The following is a 17777-nucleotide window of genomic DNA, read 5'->3' as shown; positions in this document are numbered from 1 at the left end:
CTGAGCACAACTCGCACATGCACATCAACTGTATGGACTGCACAGACCTACACCAAATACACACTCTTCCATTATACATCCATCAAACTGTTTACGTGCTGTTTTGCACACTGTTTTTGCTCTTTGCACATGCTGTCTCACGTTTCAGTCGTTTGCTGTTTTGCACAATACAATATCTCAGGTAACTGCTGCTATAATACTGGGTTCATCCCAGTATTTCTGCACACGTAATATTAATTGAACATACAGTATTTACACTGGTTTTCTCTGGTTTTTTATTGTCTCGTGTATTGTCTTTTGTCTTGTATTTTTTGTTTGCACTGTGTTTTGTTCTGCACTGTTTGCACAGTTGCACTTTATTTGGCTAGGACTAACTTACTAAGTCCTTAGCTCTGTCTTTGTTCTATGTAGCGCCACGGTCCTGGAGAAACGTCGTCTCATTTCACTGTGTACTGCAACAGCTCTATATGGTCGAAATGCTACTTGTAAATAAAAGCTACTTGACTTTGACTTGACTTGATCTCTATCAACAAGATGTTTTGCCTGCAGACCCTCCAAAATCAGGATGTTTTTTGTTTTTTGCAAACCATTCTGTATAAACTCTAGAGGCTTTTCTGTGTGAAAATCCCAGATTTTCTCAGCATTCTCTGAATTCCTCAAACCATCACATCTGGCATGTGGCATCATCCATGATAAAGTGGTCAGTGATCTCTGGTTCTAACTGTAGCATGGTGGTCGGTATCAAATAGGCTGCTTTGAGTATATCTCCCCATTCTGATGTTTGATGTGAACAGTAACTGAAGCTCTTGCACTATTTCTGCATGTTTTTATGCATTGGGCTACTGCCACATGATTGGCTGAGATAGCTGCACGAATGTGCAAATGTACAGACGTTTCTAAGACAGTGAGTATTTTTTTTTTGGTAGAAAATGAGGGACTCCAAACATTTTAAGATATAAAATATGGGCACATCTGACCATCACACCCACAACATGTGCTTTTTGTTCAGCCAATTTCCAATGTAGTCCACCCTTTGCTGTCATAATTTCCATTCTTCTGGGAAGGCTTTCAACTTGATTTTGGAGAGTGGCTGTGAAGATTTGCCCATTCTGTCACAAGAGGCTGGAGTGGAAGAAATTAAGTGGCCAGCACAGAGTCCTGACCTCAAACCTGCTAAAAGGTTAATAATACTTGTATAGTACAATGCATGCACCGAACGTCATCTCTAATGGATATGTGCTTGCCTGTTAATAGAGACACATACGTTGATGTCAGGATTGGGGAATTGGGAGAAAAAGGGTATCAAATGGGATTGTCCTGATATTTTTTATACAAAATTTTGAAATGTAAAACCGTTTTCTCACTGTAATCCAGCAATAAAATTATGCTGACCTCAAATTAACAAAATGTAATGACAGTATTACTAATCATAGGTGGTTTGTATAATTGCATAAAACAAACAAATTGCTGTTAGTTGATCCAAAAGCACCAAAATACTGAGTGGCATTTTAGGTGCAGACCTGGCACTCATTCATCTTCACTATTTGCTCTGTCTTAATCAGAGGCAACATACGTCCAACAGTTAGTAAACTATCATGCTCAGTGATCCCGGAGCTGTAAACCAGCTTCCCCACAATGAATTGGTTAAAAATAGTTACACAGATAAAAGTTATGGTAGGGTTTAACCTTTATATATGAAATTGAACTAAATCTATACACATTGCACTCACTTTTTTTTACATTTTAAAGAACTAGATGGCGGATTTCTTGGATACTTTGAGAATGTGGCTTTCATCAATATTTAATGTCCAACACATCAACAAATAAATTTAATTAGATTACAACCTCAGAACATTTGTCACCCCCCTTACATATTTCTTTCTCTTTAATTTCAACTAAAGAGTAAAATGTATAACAAACTTGATCATCTATATCTTCAAAAAAAAAGAAAAAGCCATAAAACCACGAAAGTCAACTTTAATGGATTGAACATCATATTAAGCCAATGCTCCAATTTCTGTTATAAATTTACACAAACGGATGGAGTAAATCAAGGGGGGGGGCGCAAAGTCATTAATCATGGTATTACAATACATACATTCTGGCCTGGGGGAAAGTTCCATGCTTCATGGGAAAAAATAAGAAAAACCTGATTTGGTTAGAGATGGAGTAGCGAAATCTAGCAGGTCAAACTCAGCCATTTCACCCTGTATGCAAGCAAGTTTTTCATTTTTATTTGACTAATTTGTTTTCTTCTTTTGTTTGTAGTAAATATAATGTTGATATATCTAGAGGTTTATGATGACTGAAATAAAATTACAAACATCCAACCTGTCTAAGAAAAGCTACATTAGGGATTTACTAAAACAACCAGATTTTTTTTTTTGTCTAAATCTTACAGTCTGCATAAATAGTTGACAAAATTCAATGGTTTTACAAATTTCAAAAGCGGTGCTAAAATAAATGCTGGTAAGGATGACATCCTTCAATCTTTTCAATGCCTGATTATGTAATAGATTGATATAAACAAGCTAACCTTTAAGAAGGTCAGTGGGCAATGTAGAAAAGTCATATTTTGGGGACTAATCCTGATGTTGGCAAAATCAAAGTGACAGAAATTTGTATTTTTTTTTTTTTTACAATATTACGTTTTTACTACACAGTTTTTATGTAATATAACATTTATTGTATTTTGTTCTCAAGACAAAATTCTATTTTGAGAAGACTTTAGTTTTAGATATATGAAGAATCTGACTTTGATGTGCCCATATTGCAACTATACTATTTCTGTGGTCACTTTTCCCTTTGAAACATAAAACAGCTTAAAGAGCTTGCCACTATAATCAATGTGTTTTGGTGTGAGACTCCATATTAATGTCACATTTAAGGTCTCTGGTGTCTTGCTCCTGCCTTAAATTGGACTGGAAGTGAAAGCCTTGATATCAAAAGCACATTGTTACATGACAATGTTTTAATTGTTTCGATCCTTCTCTTCTCACGGACTACTATTTAATGACAACGTTTAAGAATCTAGTGCATGGACGATTTTCTCCTGGGACTTCTACAGAATGTTGAAGAAGGCTGCCTTGGTTTCGTCGTTCCACAGACACAAGAATCCTTTACAGCCAAAACTGTACATTTGTTTTGACTGTCTACATAATCACCAGCACTATAGTAGAAACCCTGACAAAACTCCACTATGTTTCATATTGGTCAGAACTGTCCACCTGAAAATAGATGAAATTACTAATCACCACCTGAGATGCCTAGAGCTGTGGCTGATTTATGTATCGTGGTACTTTATAAACTGAACACACATTAAACCTATACATGAAAAGATGATGGGGATTTTTACTTTCATCAAAAATAAAACTTAGAAACTTCAAAACCTAAGAAAGTAACATGTCTTTTCAATAGTGATGATATTACCTTCTTTGATACAAACAAAAGTGCTTCACTTTGCCAGTTATAAAATTGTACTTTTCACACATATTTAATCTCTAGGTATATACTTAAATCATGTTAGCAAGATTAAGGTACCCAGTAGGCACATTTTTTGTATATATTTAGAATTAGTCATGGACTAAAAGAGTTAATTCAGCAAATCTAATTAATATTTAGTCCATGTCTCGACTTAACGTGTCCAGAAAAATGTCATAACACACTAATAAGTATGCAGGTTAATACCACCAAAAAAAAATAAAAACAGGACTCAATAACATGGATCTACAGGCCTACAGATTTACAATGGGCACATCAAAGATTCATAAGTTATGTATGGAAATCAGGTTTTCAATGAATGGTCTATGCTATTCTGGTTCAGGTGGAAAATCTGCATAGGGTTGTCTGGCTGGTCTCTTCTTATAGGATGGCCACCGACACACTGGACAGCAGTGCTGCCCACCTGCCAGCCAGACCACAATGCACTGCTGGTGAAACACATGGCCACACGGCAGTCCCATAACAAGGCATTCTGTTTCAAAGTTTTCCAAACAAACGACACATTCTGTGCAATGAAGCATGCCACAGGGCCACTGGGACCAATCAGTGTCATGTTCCTCTCCAGAAGACCCGGAATATTGAGACCTCTTCCTGACAGAACTCATTTCACTTGTATGAGCCCTCTGTGAGCTGTAATCTTGTTCTTGCTGCTCACTACTTGGTTCCACGAATGACAGATGGCCCTTGTTTGTTGGATTAGCTTGGTCCATTCTGTTGGTCCCCTCTGACTTTGTGCACCTGAACCTCCAAGTGGGCAGATTTTTTATGTAGTCGATGGGAACAAGTGGGTGAAGCCAGAGGTCTGGGAAGGCCAACCGTTCTAAAAGAAAATTAGGATCATCATCCCAGTCTGACTCATTCTGAAAGGAAGCAATGGGATGTACCAAATAGCTGGTGTACCAATCCCAAAGACTGGACAACCACTCCAGGTTGTTTGCATTTTGGTCTTCATTGCCACATCTCCTCTTTTTCTCAAAGTAGTCTATGAGGAGCCCATGGGCCAAGTAGGTGCTCAGGAAAAGTGCTGGGTGTGAAGAATAGAAGGTCCAATCTGCCCTAACCCAAGAGGCAAGAGTGGTGGTGTCTGCATAGCGCAGCAGTTTAAGACTGTACTCATAGAAGTTATCTAAATATGGAAGCTGAAGAAATCCAAGAATGGGGAGCCAAGAAATTATGAGTAAAGAATTATAGGTACCTAGTGTGCTGATCAAAACCACAAAGCGCTTAATAGTGGCTCCCTGCGTTATGAAAAGGTCCATCCAGGCCATCAGGTTGACCATAACCAAGCTTAAAACAAATAGATCATTGACCTCTGGTTGAACAGATCGTAGGAATGTCTCCATGGCATGTAAAGAAATGTACTCCCCAGTGCTGTTGCCATATCTGTAGATACCCTCTGGTGTTTTGAGAATATATGAGGGCATCTGTTGCACCCCAATCTCCTCCAAGCAAGTTGTGTTGTCCCAGTTACGAACATCAACAAATATGAACTCTATGCGCCCTGTGAATTTGATGCTGAGGGCTGAGAAGAAGGCAGGGGGCTGGAGCAATTTGGCAAATAAGAACATCTTAACAGGTTGCGTTTCTTTCTGGTACCAGTCTTCCATTAATTGTTGAGAGAAACGAATGGTCTTGATTCGGGAGGCTACATGTGCAGTCATCCATTTGAAGATGTGGTCTGTTTCAATTCGCCTACCATTATACTCTTTCAGTATCACCTTTCCTTTAGAGGCATGAGTCTGGGGAACTGACATGATCAGAGTGGACTTCATCCAGCCACGTTTATGGCAATATCTGATAGTTTGGGAGGAGGGGGCATTACAAAAAAAAACACCAATTAGAATGAAATACAAAAACAAATTAGATAATAAATATATTTCTATATGATTACAAGCTAGACATGACAAACTGGTTAGAAACTCTATACTGTATGTATGCACTTGCAATGCAATTCCTAACCTGGCATCACTTGAGCAGTTGAAAGTGCCAGTGCGAATGCCAAAGCGAGAAACTTTCTGTACCATTTTCCCCCAGTTGACTGTGCTCAATAGTGGATTTCTGTCTTGGGCTATTACCTAGACAAAAACACAATCATTTTCTCTTTTTATTATCTTATAAAATTTAATTATCGCTATGTATCCAGAATATACACATGATTTGTAAGCTGTTTTACATTTCATTTGTTTTTAAATGATTTTTCCATAAACATTTGTTTATTTCTATTTAAACATTCTATTCAAATTAACCTTAAATGGGCCAGGTAAGCAATAATGGAACTAGATCAGAAAGGTTGATGCTTATATAAGCAGGATTATATCTACCTGGACCAACCAGATGCCATCCTTAGTGTCTTCCACCAACTCATAAAAGTGCATCTCCCCACTAAAACTGGTGCTGGAGTCAGATCCTGCTTCTTCTTTTTCATTTTTTAAAGCTGAATAGAGCTCCCCTTGCATCAGGTCCCCTGAAAACCAAGAAAAAAAGAAAAAAAAGATTAAAAAATTACACTGTTATATACAGACAGTTTTTTTTTAATTGTCTCTTTAATCTTTTCCTAACAATATAATTAAGAAGTACTTAAAAGAGCAATTTTGTTAACTAAAGATTATTTGAATTTTACTGATTTACCCGTCAGTGTTTCCAAAGCCATGCCCCCAAAATATTAGCATGAACATAAACTAGAAATCAATGCTAATGGGAGCTTCTTTAATTAATAGGCAAGATGATTGACAAGCAAGTTAAGATGTCTCCTTCATCAGATTGATTGAATGTTGGTGGACTCCAACCATTTTGGGAGATCCTGAAGTGCTACAGGAACTTTTTTGAGCAAAGTTTTAACAAATACTATAAAAAGTATTTAAAATAAATCAATCAATAAATAAAAATCACTGACTGCACTTATATGTGCTGCTGCTATACACCATGACAGAACCCAACATCATTCTCAGTGCATCATCAGATCTGCTGTGAATAACTTCATAGTATGCAAACCCTGGATATTTTTGTATAACTAAGATTAATTCTTTTACAATTATTTCTTATACAATTCAATGTCAAGAACAAGATTGTCACTCTAAAGTTTGCCATACTGTATATGGGTATATGTGGCATGTGGTAGCCTAGTGGTTAAGGTGTTGGACTACTGATCCAGTAGTGGTCATGGGCTTGAATCCCAGGTCCACCAAGCTGCCACTGCTGGGCCCCTGAGCAAGGCCCTTAACCCTCAATTGCTCAGTTGTATCAATTGAAATAAAAATGTAAGTCACTGGATATTAGGGTGTCTGCTAAATGCCGTAAATGTAAAAAACCATAACTTAAATGTAACTGTATGACAGATGATTGTGAGATTGAACCCCAGGTTCCCCCGTAACCCTTTTTTTTTTGTATAAAAAAGAAATAATGTAAGTCGCTCTGGATAAAGGTGTCTGCCAAATGCTGTATATGTAAATGCAAATATACATGTAATGATGTGTATGACCAGATACTCAGCATTCTAAAATTGGTATTGTTAAAAATGGTAAAAGTGCAAATGATGCATGATATTTAGGTCTAAAACCAAGTTACCAGAGTTTTCAACCAGCTCTCTGACGTCCCTCTTCTCTACAAGACCAGAGTATCCCAGTCCTCTGCCCTCTAGGATGGTCTTCAGCTTTTTAAAGCTCAGTGTTACAGGATCCACCAGCTGGGTGGCAAAAATTCCCGTTTCATACCACACAACGGCTTCGAAAAACCGAGCCAGGACAAACAAAACCAAAAAATACAAGAGCAAGAAAAATAGTTTTAACCACATTTTACTTGTGTAAATTCTGTGGTATCTATAAGTATGTTATGGCGATGGTTGTACTGTCTGACATTAGAGCCCAACAGTTAGTCTAATAAATGATGTTTACGTCTTGCTTGTTACTTAAACACTTTCCTTCTTCAGCTGTTTTGTGCTAGCAGGATGTTTTGCTGATCAGTTAATAACTAGCGTAGCAGGCCAGTTTGTTGTGGCCCAGCCTGTACAGCACACAGGCGGTCGACTTGCTCATCTGGAGAGGGGTTTTACTGCCTGCTGAATGATTCCTGAATTAAACTAAACGAACAAAGGAGCGAGAAACGAGAAAGCAACACGAAAATAAAACGTTCTAAATGATTCTTTCCAGCGTCGCAGCTTCACTGCAACGCTCGCGCTGTTGATCAGCTGGTATACATAACAAAAATAACGTCATGGAGTCACTTCCGCTTCCGCCTTAGCAACCCAAAACAAAAGCCGTAAAGTGTATATTTTACTATTATACTTATATAATCTACAAATGAACAACATCGCATAGGATTAGATTAAATTATTAACTGCAGAATGCTTAGTACTGCTAAGTTACTAGTCGTAGATTTCCTCTAACTAAAACTATTACCCCTAACTAGTGCACCCTATCTAGTGCACCCTAAATAGTGCACCCTAACTAGTGCACCCCTAACTAGTGCACCCTATCTAGTGCACCCCTAACTAGTGCACCCTAACTAGTGCACCCTATCTAATGCACACCTAACTAGTGCACCCTAACTAATGCACCCCTAACTAATGCACCCTAACTAGTGCACCCTAACTAGTGCACGAGGAGGCGTTTGGTATTGAATCTAAGTGAAACCATAGGAAAGGGCGTGATGAGACTGACGCGTATTACGTGGCAGCTGCATAGATATCTATACACTAGATGTCGCATTGGGGTCCGCCGCCAAAACCGCCGCCATCTTTGTACGGTGCTCCTTTACCTCAAATGCATGGACGATGCCGGACTTCTGTGCTGCATTTGGTTGTTCAAACGAAAGAAATCTAAAAACCAGACAGCAAGGGATTACATTTCACAAGTGAGAATGTGTTTTATGATATTGAATGTTAGGAAATTATATTTCTGGTTACGTTGGTTTGTTTTAGTCCTTGGTTAACGACCGCAGCTAATCCATGCTAGTTACCCATCAGTTTTTGACAGTTAACCGACAATGTTTGTAGATTCCGAAGCTCTTAATAAGGACATTAAAAATTGACCCATGCTTTTTTTGCTTAAAGGTGAAGACTCAACTTTATGTATGTTTTGTAAGATTCCCTTATCTGTCAAACATGTTTTATTAGATTGTCCTGGACTTAACACAAGCAGAATGCTCTTTTATCAAGTTACTTCACGTAAAGACATATTTAATGACATTAAGCCTGAAAAGGTTTTGGATTTTTTTTTATCGTATGTTAATTGCCTCGGGGGTTTCCTCCGGGTACTCCGGTTTCCTCCCCCGGTCCAAAGACATGCATGGTAGGTCGATTGGTACTTCTGGAAAATTGTCCGTAGTGTGTGAATGAGAGTGTGTGTGTGTGCCCTGCGATGGGTTGGCACTCCGTCCAGGGTGTATCCTGCCTTGATGCCCGATGACGCCTGAGATAGGCACAGGCTCCTCGTGACCCGAGGTAGTTCGGATAAGCGGTAGAAGATGAATGAATGAATGAATGAATAATATGACTTGCTGTTTATATTTGTTTTGTTTTTATTGCATTTATATGATATTTGTGTTTTTGTAATTGAATTTTGCCATGAAAATAGCTTTTGATTGCTGACATGGTATTAAATAAAATAATCTGAATCTGTTTGTAGATTCCCAAGTGATAAACAGAGACGAGTTGCAGTTGCAGCACTAAACACTTTTTATTTTTAATGGTTAATTCAGCTGACAGTCCTGGAAAGATGTCACCAGTTAGATTGGCAGTTCAGCCTCAAAGTCAAACTTTGTGGGTTTTTTTTTGTTTATGTGGCAAAAGTATTGCGGGAAAAGAATAAATTAAAGATTGAACAGTCTTTGGCACTTCAACTATCTAACTTTCACATTATGTTCTCAAATTTGTGATTTGCTTCCACCTGCAAATTGCTTTGTGTATCATATTTAATAAACCAATACAATTTAAATGTTTAAATGAACACGTATAGTCACACCATTGTAGCAGTGTTACATGCAGTAGGCTATAAGGTAAGTAGTGATTGTTCATATGAAGTTTACTCAAGTGGAAGAATGTAACTAATAAACTTACACCTACTAGCACTAGGCATTATATTGTGAAAAAGTAGATTGTCTTCATAGCAAAACCTTAAATTTTCTCTGGACTTAATGATAAATACATGTTTGACCTTTGGAACGAACCAAAAAAAAAACTAGAAATCGCATTCATGACGATTTATGGTGATTTTATTTCTTTGCCTACATTGACGCTAATGCATTAAGAGGAGGGGGTCCCCTGTACCAAGATGGCGGCTCAGTTGACGCATTCGCTCCAATGTACTGCCCTATACAAGGCGACATCTAGTGTATATATCTATGGTGGCAGCTGGAGCAGAGCTGCCAAATCTCCCTGCACAAAAACACACATCTTCACGGGTGTTGCCTCTTTTGGTGCTAATCTACAGTAAAAAAAGAATATAATCAAGATGGAAGTAAACACATGCAACATTCAAGTTCTTCTGCAAGCTGCTGAATACTTGGAAAGAAGAGAAAGAGGTACATAAACACATTATATTGTTATTTCTTTGTGATGTTTATTATTACAGAATCAGACCAACCATCGATAAAGACAATCAAGAAGATAAGCAAAATATATAGTGCTTTATATGGAGTAAAACTAATATATTTTCCACCCAGTTGAAAGCTTTTCGTCTTTAGGTTTGTAGCCTCTGATTTGTAATAATATTTATTATAGAAACCTTGTGTTTTACTGGGGGTCTTTTTCAGACACTCTATTGTACACAAAGGCGCGCGAACGGCGGTAAATTTGAAAAACTGTCCTCGCCAGACACTGGCGTTAAACAGCACTTTATTTATACAAGCCTTCATATACGGACCGTGTGTTGTTTTAGTATTTTTTATTCTCACGATGGTGTAAAAAATACAGTAGGAAATGCATCAAATAATTAAACCGCTGGCGCCAAAAAATAAAACGAAAACAAAACAACTGCGTTTTAATTTTAACTGAACACCAAATGAATAAAAACATCTTTATGTTTTTGTCTTGACTTCGGCATAATGTTTTATTATTTTTTTTAACAATATTGGTATTTCATGTAGATACCCCTGTCTTTTATTTATGTAGATATCCAGTTAGCATGCTAGTTACCCCTGTCTTTTATTTATATAGATATCCAGTTAGCATGCTAGTTACCCCTGTCTTTTATTTATATAGATATCCACTTAGCATGCTAGTTACCCCTGTCTTTTATTTATGTAGAGATCCAGTTAGCATGCTAGTTACCCCTGTCTTTTATTTATGTAGATATCCAGCTAGCATGGTAGTTGCCACTGTCTTTTGTTTATGTAGTTATCTAGCATGATAGTTACTCCTGTGCTTTATTTATGTAGATATTCAGTTAGCTTGCTAGCTAGCTAAGTTGTTAGTGTAGGTTGTGCTAATTGTGGTCTTGGCGTCCACCAAGTACGGACGGTTATTCTGGAACACCGTTTTTATTTATTTATATTTATTGTTGTTGTTGTTGTTGTTGTTGTTGTTGTTGTTAACAGAAGCTGAGCATGGCTACGCTTCGGTCCTTCCGTTTTACAGTAACACGACAGAAAAGAGAAGCAAAGTGAAAACTAAAAAGAATTCAGCTGGGAACAGCAGGTGAGTCTGAGTCCAAGTCTAATATTAATACAGAAAAATCCTGAGAGTTGAAGCAGTTAATATAGGCAAATTTATGCAGGGGAATAATTCTACTGTCTAACAATCACTCAGTGATTAGAGTTGTTCATTTAATTATTACATTTAGCAGACACCTTTATCCAGAGTGACTTACATTTTTATTTCAGTTTATACAACTGAGCAGTTAAGGGTTAAGGGCCTTGACCAGGAGCCCAGCCGTGGCAACTTGGTGGACCTGGGGTTCGAACTCATGACCTTCCGATTAGTAGTCCAATGCCTTAACCACTAAGTCTGGTTAGTCTGATCAGCTACTAGACTAAAACACAGACTGGTCAAAATAGTAGTCCTTCTTTGCCAGCTGCTAATTGCTGATAGGTGGAAACGGTTTCTGGATAACTCCTGCTAACATCATAGATGCATATTTTTTAAGAAAATAACAGTATGTTAAGAGGAAATGGTTTGACTACAGTTTAGCATCATGATAACTAATACACCAAAATGCCTTGTATCATACTACTCTTGATGTAAACCACCTTAAAGGAGCACATCTCTTTATTGGGCCAATATACCCAAACTGTTAATACTAATCCATTCTGCTATATTTGGATTTGTATTACTAGTCATGAAGGCTGTTCAGGAGGTGTAGGATTCAGGGTGCATGATGATTGTGGTGCATAATTGAATTTTTGAAGTTGTGGTCATAATCTGTCATTATATTTTAACTACACTAACCTTAGATAACTTATGAAATTTCACACAAAAAGACGTATTTTAGAAACTAGGGTATTAATTTTTGTTTGTTAAATATTTAATGTGCTTCTTTTCCAGGTCAGTACACAATGAACTGGAAAAGCACAGGTATGGTCACATCTATATTATATAATGTCTTTTTCAGTGAGTTACTACGATCAGCTAAAATTGGGTGATAAGAAAAAAATGTATATTTCCTGATTTCTGTGTGTAGACGAGCTCAGTTGCGCCACTGCTTGGAGCAGCTGAAACAGCAGGTCCCACTGTCCTCAGACTCTACAAGGAACACCACTTTGAACTTGCTTAGGCGGGCACAGATGCACATAAAGGTAAGAAAATAGTAAATTTTCTGCTGTTTAATGAGAACTGGGTAAAAAAAATTATAAATATATTCATGCCAATTATTTAGTTGTCAGAGTGAGCAAGGGATAAAAGTAGGTGATCTAAAGAACTTCTATAAACTGGGAGTGAATGCATACAAATGAAGCATACAAATGTATTAGAACAACAAGGGAAGTTATTTTGGTACTGAGCTAAAAAGATGTATATGAGATGGGTCAGAATTTCATTTTCTGATATTTGTCTATTTATGTAGATGCAAAAGTGCATGGAACCCAACTATTTTTCTAGTGATCGAAAAACACCATGTGACCAAGCAAGACCGATTTGCTTTAAGTTACTACATCGGCATGTCTGCGCTTATGCTATATTTTTTTCCTGTGAAGACTACCTTTGTTCAGGGCATTAGGGGGTTTTAGACTGGCTGAGTCAATCACCAGGCAGAGTTAAGCAACATTTCACTATCTAAAGAGGAAACTGAAGGGAGGTACCCCTTAAAATAAAGAACAGCTGACAGAAGATGTGTGTATAAGTGTCACAAACGAAGATTGCAACTGTTTAGTGATGGCTTGATGTAGTTATTGCAGCCAAGAAATAAGGAAGCAAATATTAAGTGATATTTAGTCATACATCAAAACTGTGTGGTCTGGTTCCTACGGTGCAACATTCTAACACACATAAATGTAGTTCACTGAATTATCAGGCAGTGAAAGATGAAAATCTGATCTGACTTCTCATATTCATCTTTTGATCTCAAATCAAAATGTCTTCAGTGAATTGGCAAAAAAAAAGAAAGTCATCATTCCAATATATTTGTTGCCACCTTGATGTATCTACCTTTGTATGAAACAGATTTGGTTATTATAAATAGACTCCATGTCTGAAGTAAATCATGTTGTCTTTGAAGATTATATGGAACTAGATTCGAACGCTAGCTGAAATTTAGATTAGATCAGTTGTTTATTAATGAGAATATGTGTGATTGGGTGTACATACTGTGTGTATGTGTATATATGTGTTTGACACACGCGCTTCATAAACAGGCAGTATAGATTGCAGGATGTGTTGTGCGTCACCTAGACTGGAGTCTCATTCTGCTGGTGGTTTGTTTGCAGAAGTTGAAGGAGCAGGATGAGCGGGCTGAGTTATTGAAGGACCGGCTGCGCTGGGAGCAGCAGGAGCTGCGTATGCGTCTGCAGCAGCTGCAGGGCGGCACAGAGAGGATGCGTAACGACAGCCTGGGCTCGGCCGTGTCCTCCGAAAGATCCGATTCGGACAGAGGTAAATGTCCAGTTGTAATGTAAAATCTTGAGCCAGTTTGCATCTTTGCAATATAGCTTCAGAATACATCAAGTAGTATGTTAGTTACTGAGTGTGCAGTCTGACTGGTGAAAAAATATCCATCAGATTATAAGTTGGAAAAAAAAAGTCTTTATCATTCATACAGCAACATTTGCATTACTCCAAGTGGTTTCAAACCTGTGACTTTATTTTGTATTTTTGTTTGTATTTTTTTTACAAAAATTATTAATTCATTATTATTAATTTTTTGCAAATTATCCTTGCCATTAGCACTTAGGAATTAGGACAAATGCAATGCCATTTAGCTGCCAGTAAATTATTTAAATAGTAATTAATAAATTATGTTTATTTGAATTGTCACATTTTTGAAACCACAAACAATAAACACAGTTGCAAATACAATTTCAGCGGAGGAGAAAACTGATTAACCTTGCAGACTAGTTAGTAGTTTACAAACTTGGATAAGCCACATTCTTTCATCTTTAGTAATTATCTTAGCTTGGCCAAGTTTTTGGTGGATCCAAAGTTTACCCCAGGAATATTGGGTGTCAAGTGGGAATACACTCTGGATGGAACTCTAGATTGTGGTCTTGGCAAATGAAATCTTTTTAAGCCCATTTACAATAACAATGTTACTAAGCCACTTGTTGTGGAACTCTTTTATGGGTAATAATATGGCCAATGTTAAAAACAGATATATGAAATGACACAATCCAACTTGGACATTATTCTTAAGTTATTAAATTAATATTTATCAAAAATAAAAAGGTGCATGGCATAGCTTAAACCTGTAATGGCAGCAGTTTTATTCCATGAAGGTTTTGGTTTGTTTGTTTTTCTCATGTTCATGTTCATATAAATCTCACTGTTTTTCTTTTTATTTCTATATTGAATGACTGTTACGTGTCATTTATTCATTTGTACATCATGAATATGGCTGTCTTTATAATAAAGAGCATAAGGGTTTAAAGTTCTGTTCTTTTATTGCAGAGGATGTGGAGATTGATGTTGAGAGCATGGTGTGGACTTTGGACCCTGACGGTCTGGGCTTGACACACACCGACGCAGAACATAGTTACTCTACTTCCGATCGTGCCTGGTTATGACGACTACAAAACTGCTATTAATTATTTCTAAAACATTCCAAAAACTGTATTGCAAGGTTGAAGAAAAACAAGGCCTCAAACCAAAAATATGACCGCTTGCCACAGAAACACTGCTGCCATTTTATAGCCATCAGACTCAGGCTGTTTGCAAGCATTACTGGATTTTTGGTAATATATGATATTTTTTATGACGTGGTGCTCTAGATACGCAGTGATTAACAGAGGTCTGACAATTTGGTCATGTATTTTGTTCTTAATGTCCTTGTCATTCTTCTTTAAGCTAATTGGCTCTGTGTCAGGGTCATTCTGCAGTATATATACGTGCTTGCACTTAGACCTTTCACTTATTTAACAAATGTTGCTCTCTAATTTTGATATGTTGCACAAAGCAGCTGCATCAGCACTTAACTTCACATCATTCATACTTAGAACGTTTGTTCTTGGATTTCTTATTTTCATGTCAACAATGCAGATCGTGTCCATATCAGTGTTTTTAAAGCTTTTCTCTTTTTGAAAGGTCAACAGCACTCATGGAGGTGTATTCTGTGCAGCCAGTGGAAAAAAAACCCTCTTTTTACTTGTTTCTAATAAACAATCTTGTTTGCAAAGTTAAATTCAAATTATAATAATTGATAACACTTAATATTAATATAGATGGATATAAAGGTAATGGACGACTTTATCCAATAACTGCATTGATTTAAATGAAATTTTGTATTGATCAGCTGGCATGATCTTATTTGTCTTAACTGCAACTTCCTTCATTTTGCAGTGGCATGTTTAAGTCAGGTATTTCATACTGATTTGTACATGTGTTTACTGAAAGTGGTTCATGCCTTACAATAATGAACAAGATACTTTTTTTCCTGCACTAATAATTGTTAGTTAAGCTAATTTTAGGTGCCATTCAGATCAGTTTTCCTCAAATAATTCCAGAAACAATGTATTTTTAGATGAAACTGTAGATTAATAGTAAGCATTTCCCCCCATGTTCCTACCAACGTAGTTGCTAGGCTTCACCTGGAAGGTGCATCTATACTTAGGACTTCTGTGTATGTATAGCGAAACATGTTGAAATATCAGCAATCCTGCTGAATCTGGCATTTATGCAATTAATTAATTAATGTTCAGTTATTCAGTGTAAATATACACAGCTAAATAGTACACTGTATATGTGATTGTGAACACCAAACGCCTTATGAATTTTTTGTATGACTTTGGATCGCCATCACTTTTGTATTTATCTGCCCTCTGTGTATTCGTATGTAGCATTTTCTTACCAATGTAAACCTTTTGTACAAATAAATATTTTATGTATTTAACTTGACTTTTCTAGCCCAAGTTCACATTTGAATGTTTGGGAAGTGCCTCAAGTCATTTGAGAATTTATCTTATTAACATGAAAGGAATAGTCTGTTTTGGATAGATATTTAAAAAATCCCCCAAATCTATTATATGGATAACAATGACATTTTTTATTTCAGGTTGGATAACCATTGAATATATCATTGACACTGTTGAATTTCTAAAGGGAAAAGGAACGAAAGGGGTTTATGGTTAGTAGCTCTTGTGTGTAAAGTACTTTATATTGGAGGTGTGTGGGTCTGTGGGAATAAGTGTTTACTACTCTTTTTGCAACTTATGAGACAAAAACCAAGGTCACAATTATTAAAAAAGAGAAATCTTGGTGCAATGCTTTGCTCGTTTGGTGCTGTTTTGTCACCACATTCATTTATATTCGGATAATGCTTTATATTGATCAGAGTCACTGTGATGGGTGGGTATTGCAAGAATGATCAGGATTTTTCAAGAGTATCTGTGGGAATGGGATTGGTCAGGAGTAGGATTAAAATGATGAAATTCATATGCATTACAAAAAAAAAAGAAAAATAATCAGACTCAAAAAAATCTGTAAAAATTTACATTCACATTGGCAGTTTTGGGAGACAGAAGTATTTCTAGACAATCCTGCTTCCTCATAACACCCCCACAAGATGATGCTGTCACCTCTAATGCTTAATAGTGATAATGATTTTTAAAATAAAGTCTTATCTTTTTTTTCTCCTTACATAGAGCTGATCATTAATTTCATTGCTTTATCGGAACACAAGACTCATTCAAAAAGCTTGTAATCGCCTGCTAATTTTTGGCTATGGCGACAGAAGGCTCTCTTAATGGTGCATGTTTATATTTGGTACCTGATGTCTCAAGTCATTCACCATTTGTTGTCTTGGAATTTTTTTCTTGAAACTTTTGGACAAATGTTCATTCATTCCTTTTGTTTCATGCCTCTTTCAAAATCCTGCAGAACGATTGAAATAATCACCTTGGCATCAACTTTGTGTATGTAAACCTTTGACACACTGGAATTCAGATGTCAACTGGTCATATAAAACCTAAATAAATCCTTTTGTCCTGAGCGGCTGTTGAACATTTATCGAACCTATGAGCATGTTCTAACTCTGTATAGTCCCATCAATACATCATGATACTCAATCTGAAACACCACCCTATTGTCCCATAACATGTATTTTAAATTATTCAATGTCCTCTAAATAAAGCAACAACCAAAGAAAAAAAAAACAAAAAAAAAAACCACCCCACACACACTAATACACACTAGTTAATTACACTAATGCTTAAACTAATTTTGAAAACTCCTCTAACACACATAGAGGAAACCCTTCCAATTTATTTGTATTACATGTGGAAAATTGTGCCACTAAATAAATAGCTGATGCATTTGAAATCACATAAAACAGATACACTGAATTACTCAATTATCAACATATCTGATTAAAAAAAACAAACTTTATTAACAGTAAGCAAATGCCACGGATTTAAGAGCACAGCAGATTCAACATTAACAGTATTTACTTTACATTTCATTATTTGTTTCTCAGTGAATATACCTTTAAACACTAAGATTCAAGCATAGACCCAGAGATTACCATCTGCTGCAATCTTGTCTGTGTTGCTTTTTATTTTTAAATTCATTTTAAGTTGTGCAGCACACACTGACAATGACTGGTTGTAATGTGGACCCCAACACCACTCGTATCACTTCAATTTGAAGCAAGGAAATCATATACAACAAAACAGAAAGACGATTTTTAAAACTGAGAGCACAG

At 36.7% G+C, this 17777-nt stretch overlaps 3 protein-coding genes across 3 annotated transcripts in view; 1 reads left to right on the top strand and 2 right to left on the bottom strand.

Annotated features, from left to right (window-relative positions):
- Window positions 1-2624: 2624 nt before the first annotated feature.
- rnf103 (ring finger protein 103) lies at window positions 2625-7750 on the bottom strand. Its single transcript, XM_060884486.1, has 4 exons — window positions 7066-7750; window positions 5823-5965; window positions 5461-5576; window positions 2625-5295 (listed from the first exon to the last, which is right to left on the bottom strand). Exons 1-4 carry the CDS (start codon window positions 7289-7291, stop codon window positions 3810-3812), a joined length of 1971 nt encoding a protein of 656 aa, XP_060740469.1. The 5' UTR covers window positions 7292-7750; the 3' UTR covers window positions 2625-3809.
- Window positions 7751-9730: 1980 nt separating this feature from the next.
- mxd3 (MAX dimerization protein 3) lies at window positions 9731-15973 on the top strand. Its single transcript, XM_060884517.1, has 6 exons — window positions 9731-10017; window positions 11032-11131; window positions 11978-12007; window positions 12114-12228; window positions 13354-13519; window positions 14531-15973. Exons 1-6 carry the CDS (start codon window positions 9948-9950, stop codon window positions 14644-14646), a joined length of 597 nt encoding a protein of 198 aa, XP_060740500.1. The 5' UTR covers window positions 9731-9947; the 3' UTR covers window positions 14647-15973.
- Window positions 15974-17439: 1466 nt separating this feature from the next.
- prelid1a (PRELI domain containing 1a) overlaps window positions 17440-17777 on the bottom strand; it is a 4290-nt gene continuing 3952 nt past the window's right edge. Inside the window, exon 6 of the mRNA XM_060884516.1 lies at window positions 17440-17777. This exon is cut by the window's right edge and continues 926 nt beyond it. The gene's annotated coding sequence lies outside the window, so the exon portion shown is untranslated.

The sequence above is a fragment of the Tachysurus vachellii genome, chromosome 13 (assembly GCF_030014155.1).
Source record: "Tachysurus vachellii isolate PV-2020 chromosome 13, HZAU_Pvac_v1, whole genome shotgun sequence".
NCBI classification, from domain to species: Eukaryota; Metazoa; Chordata; class Actinopteri; order Siluriformes; family Bagridae; genus Tachysurus; species Tachysurus vachellii.
Note: the sequence above shows the minus strand (reverse complement) of the source record. Positions and strands in the feature narration are given on the sequence as shown.

Bases quoted from the DNA above. Each gene is read 5' to 3' on its own strand.
- rnf103 (XM_060884486.1), bottom strand. From the start codon at position 7,291: ATGTGGTTAAAACTATTTTTCTTGCTCTTGTATTTTTTGGTTTTGTTT. The intron at 5,966-7,065 runs GTAACTTGGTTT...CTTGGTTTTCAG, and splicing joins AGAGCTGGTTGAAAACTCTG to GGGACCTGATGCAAGGGGAG. The intron at 5,577-5,822 runs GTAGATATAATC...GTTTTTGTCTAG, and splicing joins ATGGCATCTGGTTGGTCCAG to GTAATAGCCCAAGACAGAAA.
- mxd3 (XM_060884517.1), top strand. From the start codon at position 9,948: ATGGAAGTAAACACATGCAACATTCAAGTTCTTCTGCAAGCTGCTGAA. The intron at 10,018-11,031 runs GTACATAAACAC...TGTTGTTAACAG, and splicing joins CTTGGAAAGAAGAGAAAGAG to AAGCTGAGCATGGCTACGCT. The intron at 11,132-11,977 runs GTGAGTCTGAGT...CTTCTTTTCCAG, and splicing joins AATTCAGCTGGGAACAGCAG to GTCAGTACACAATGAACTGG.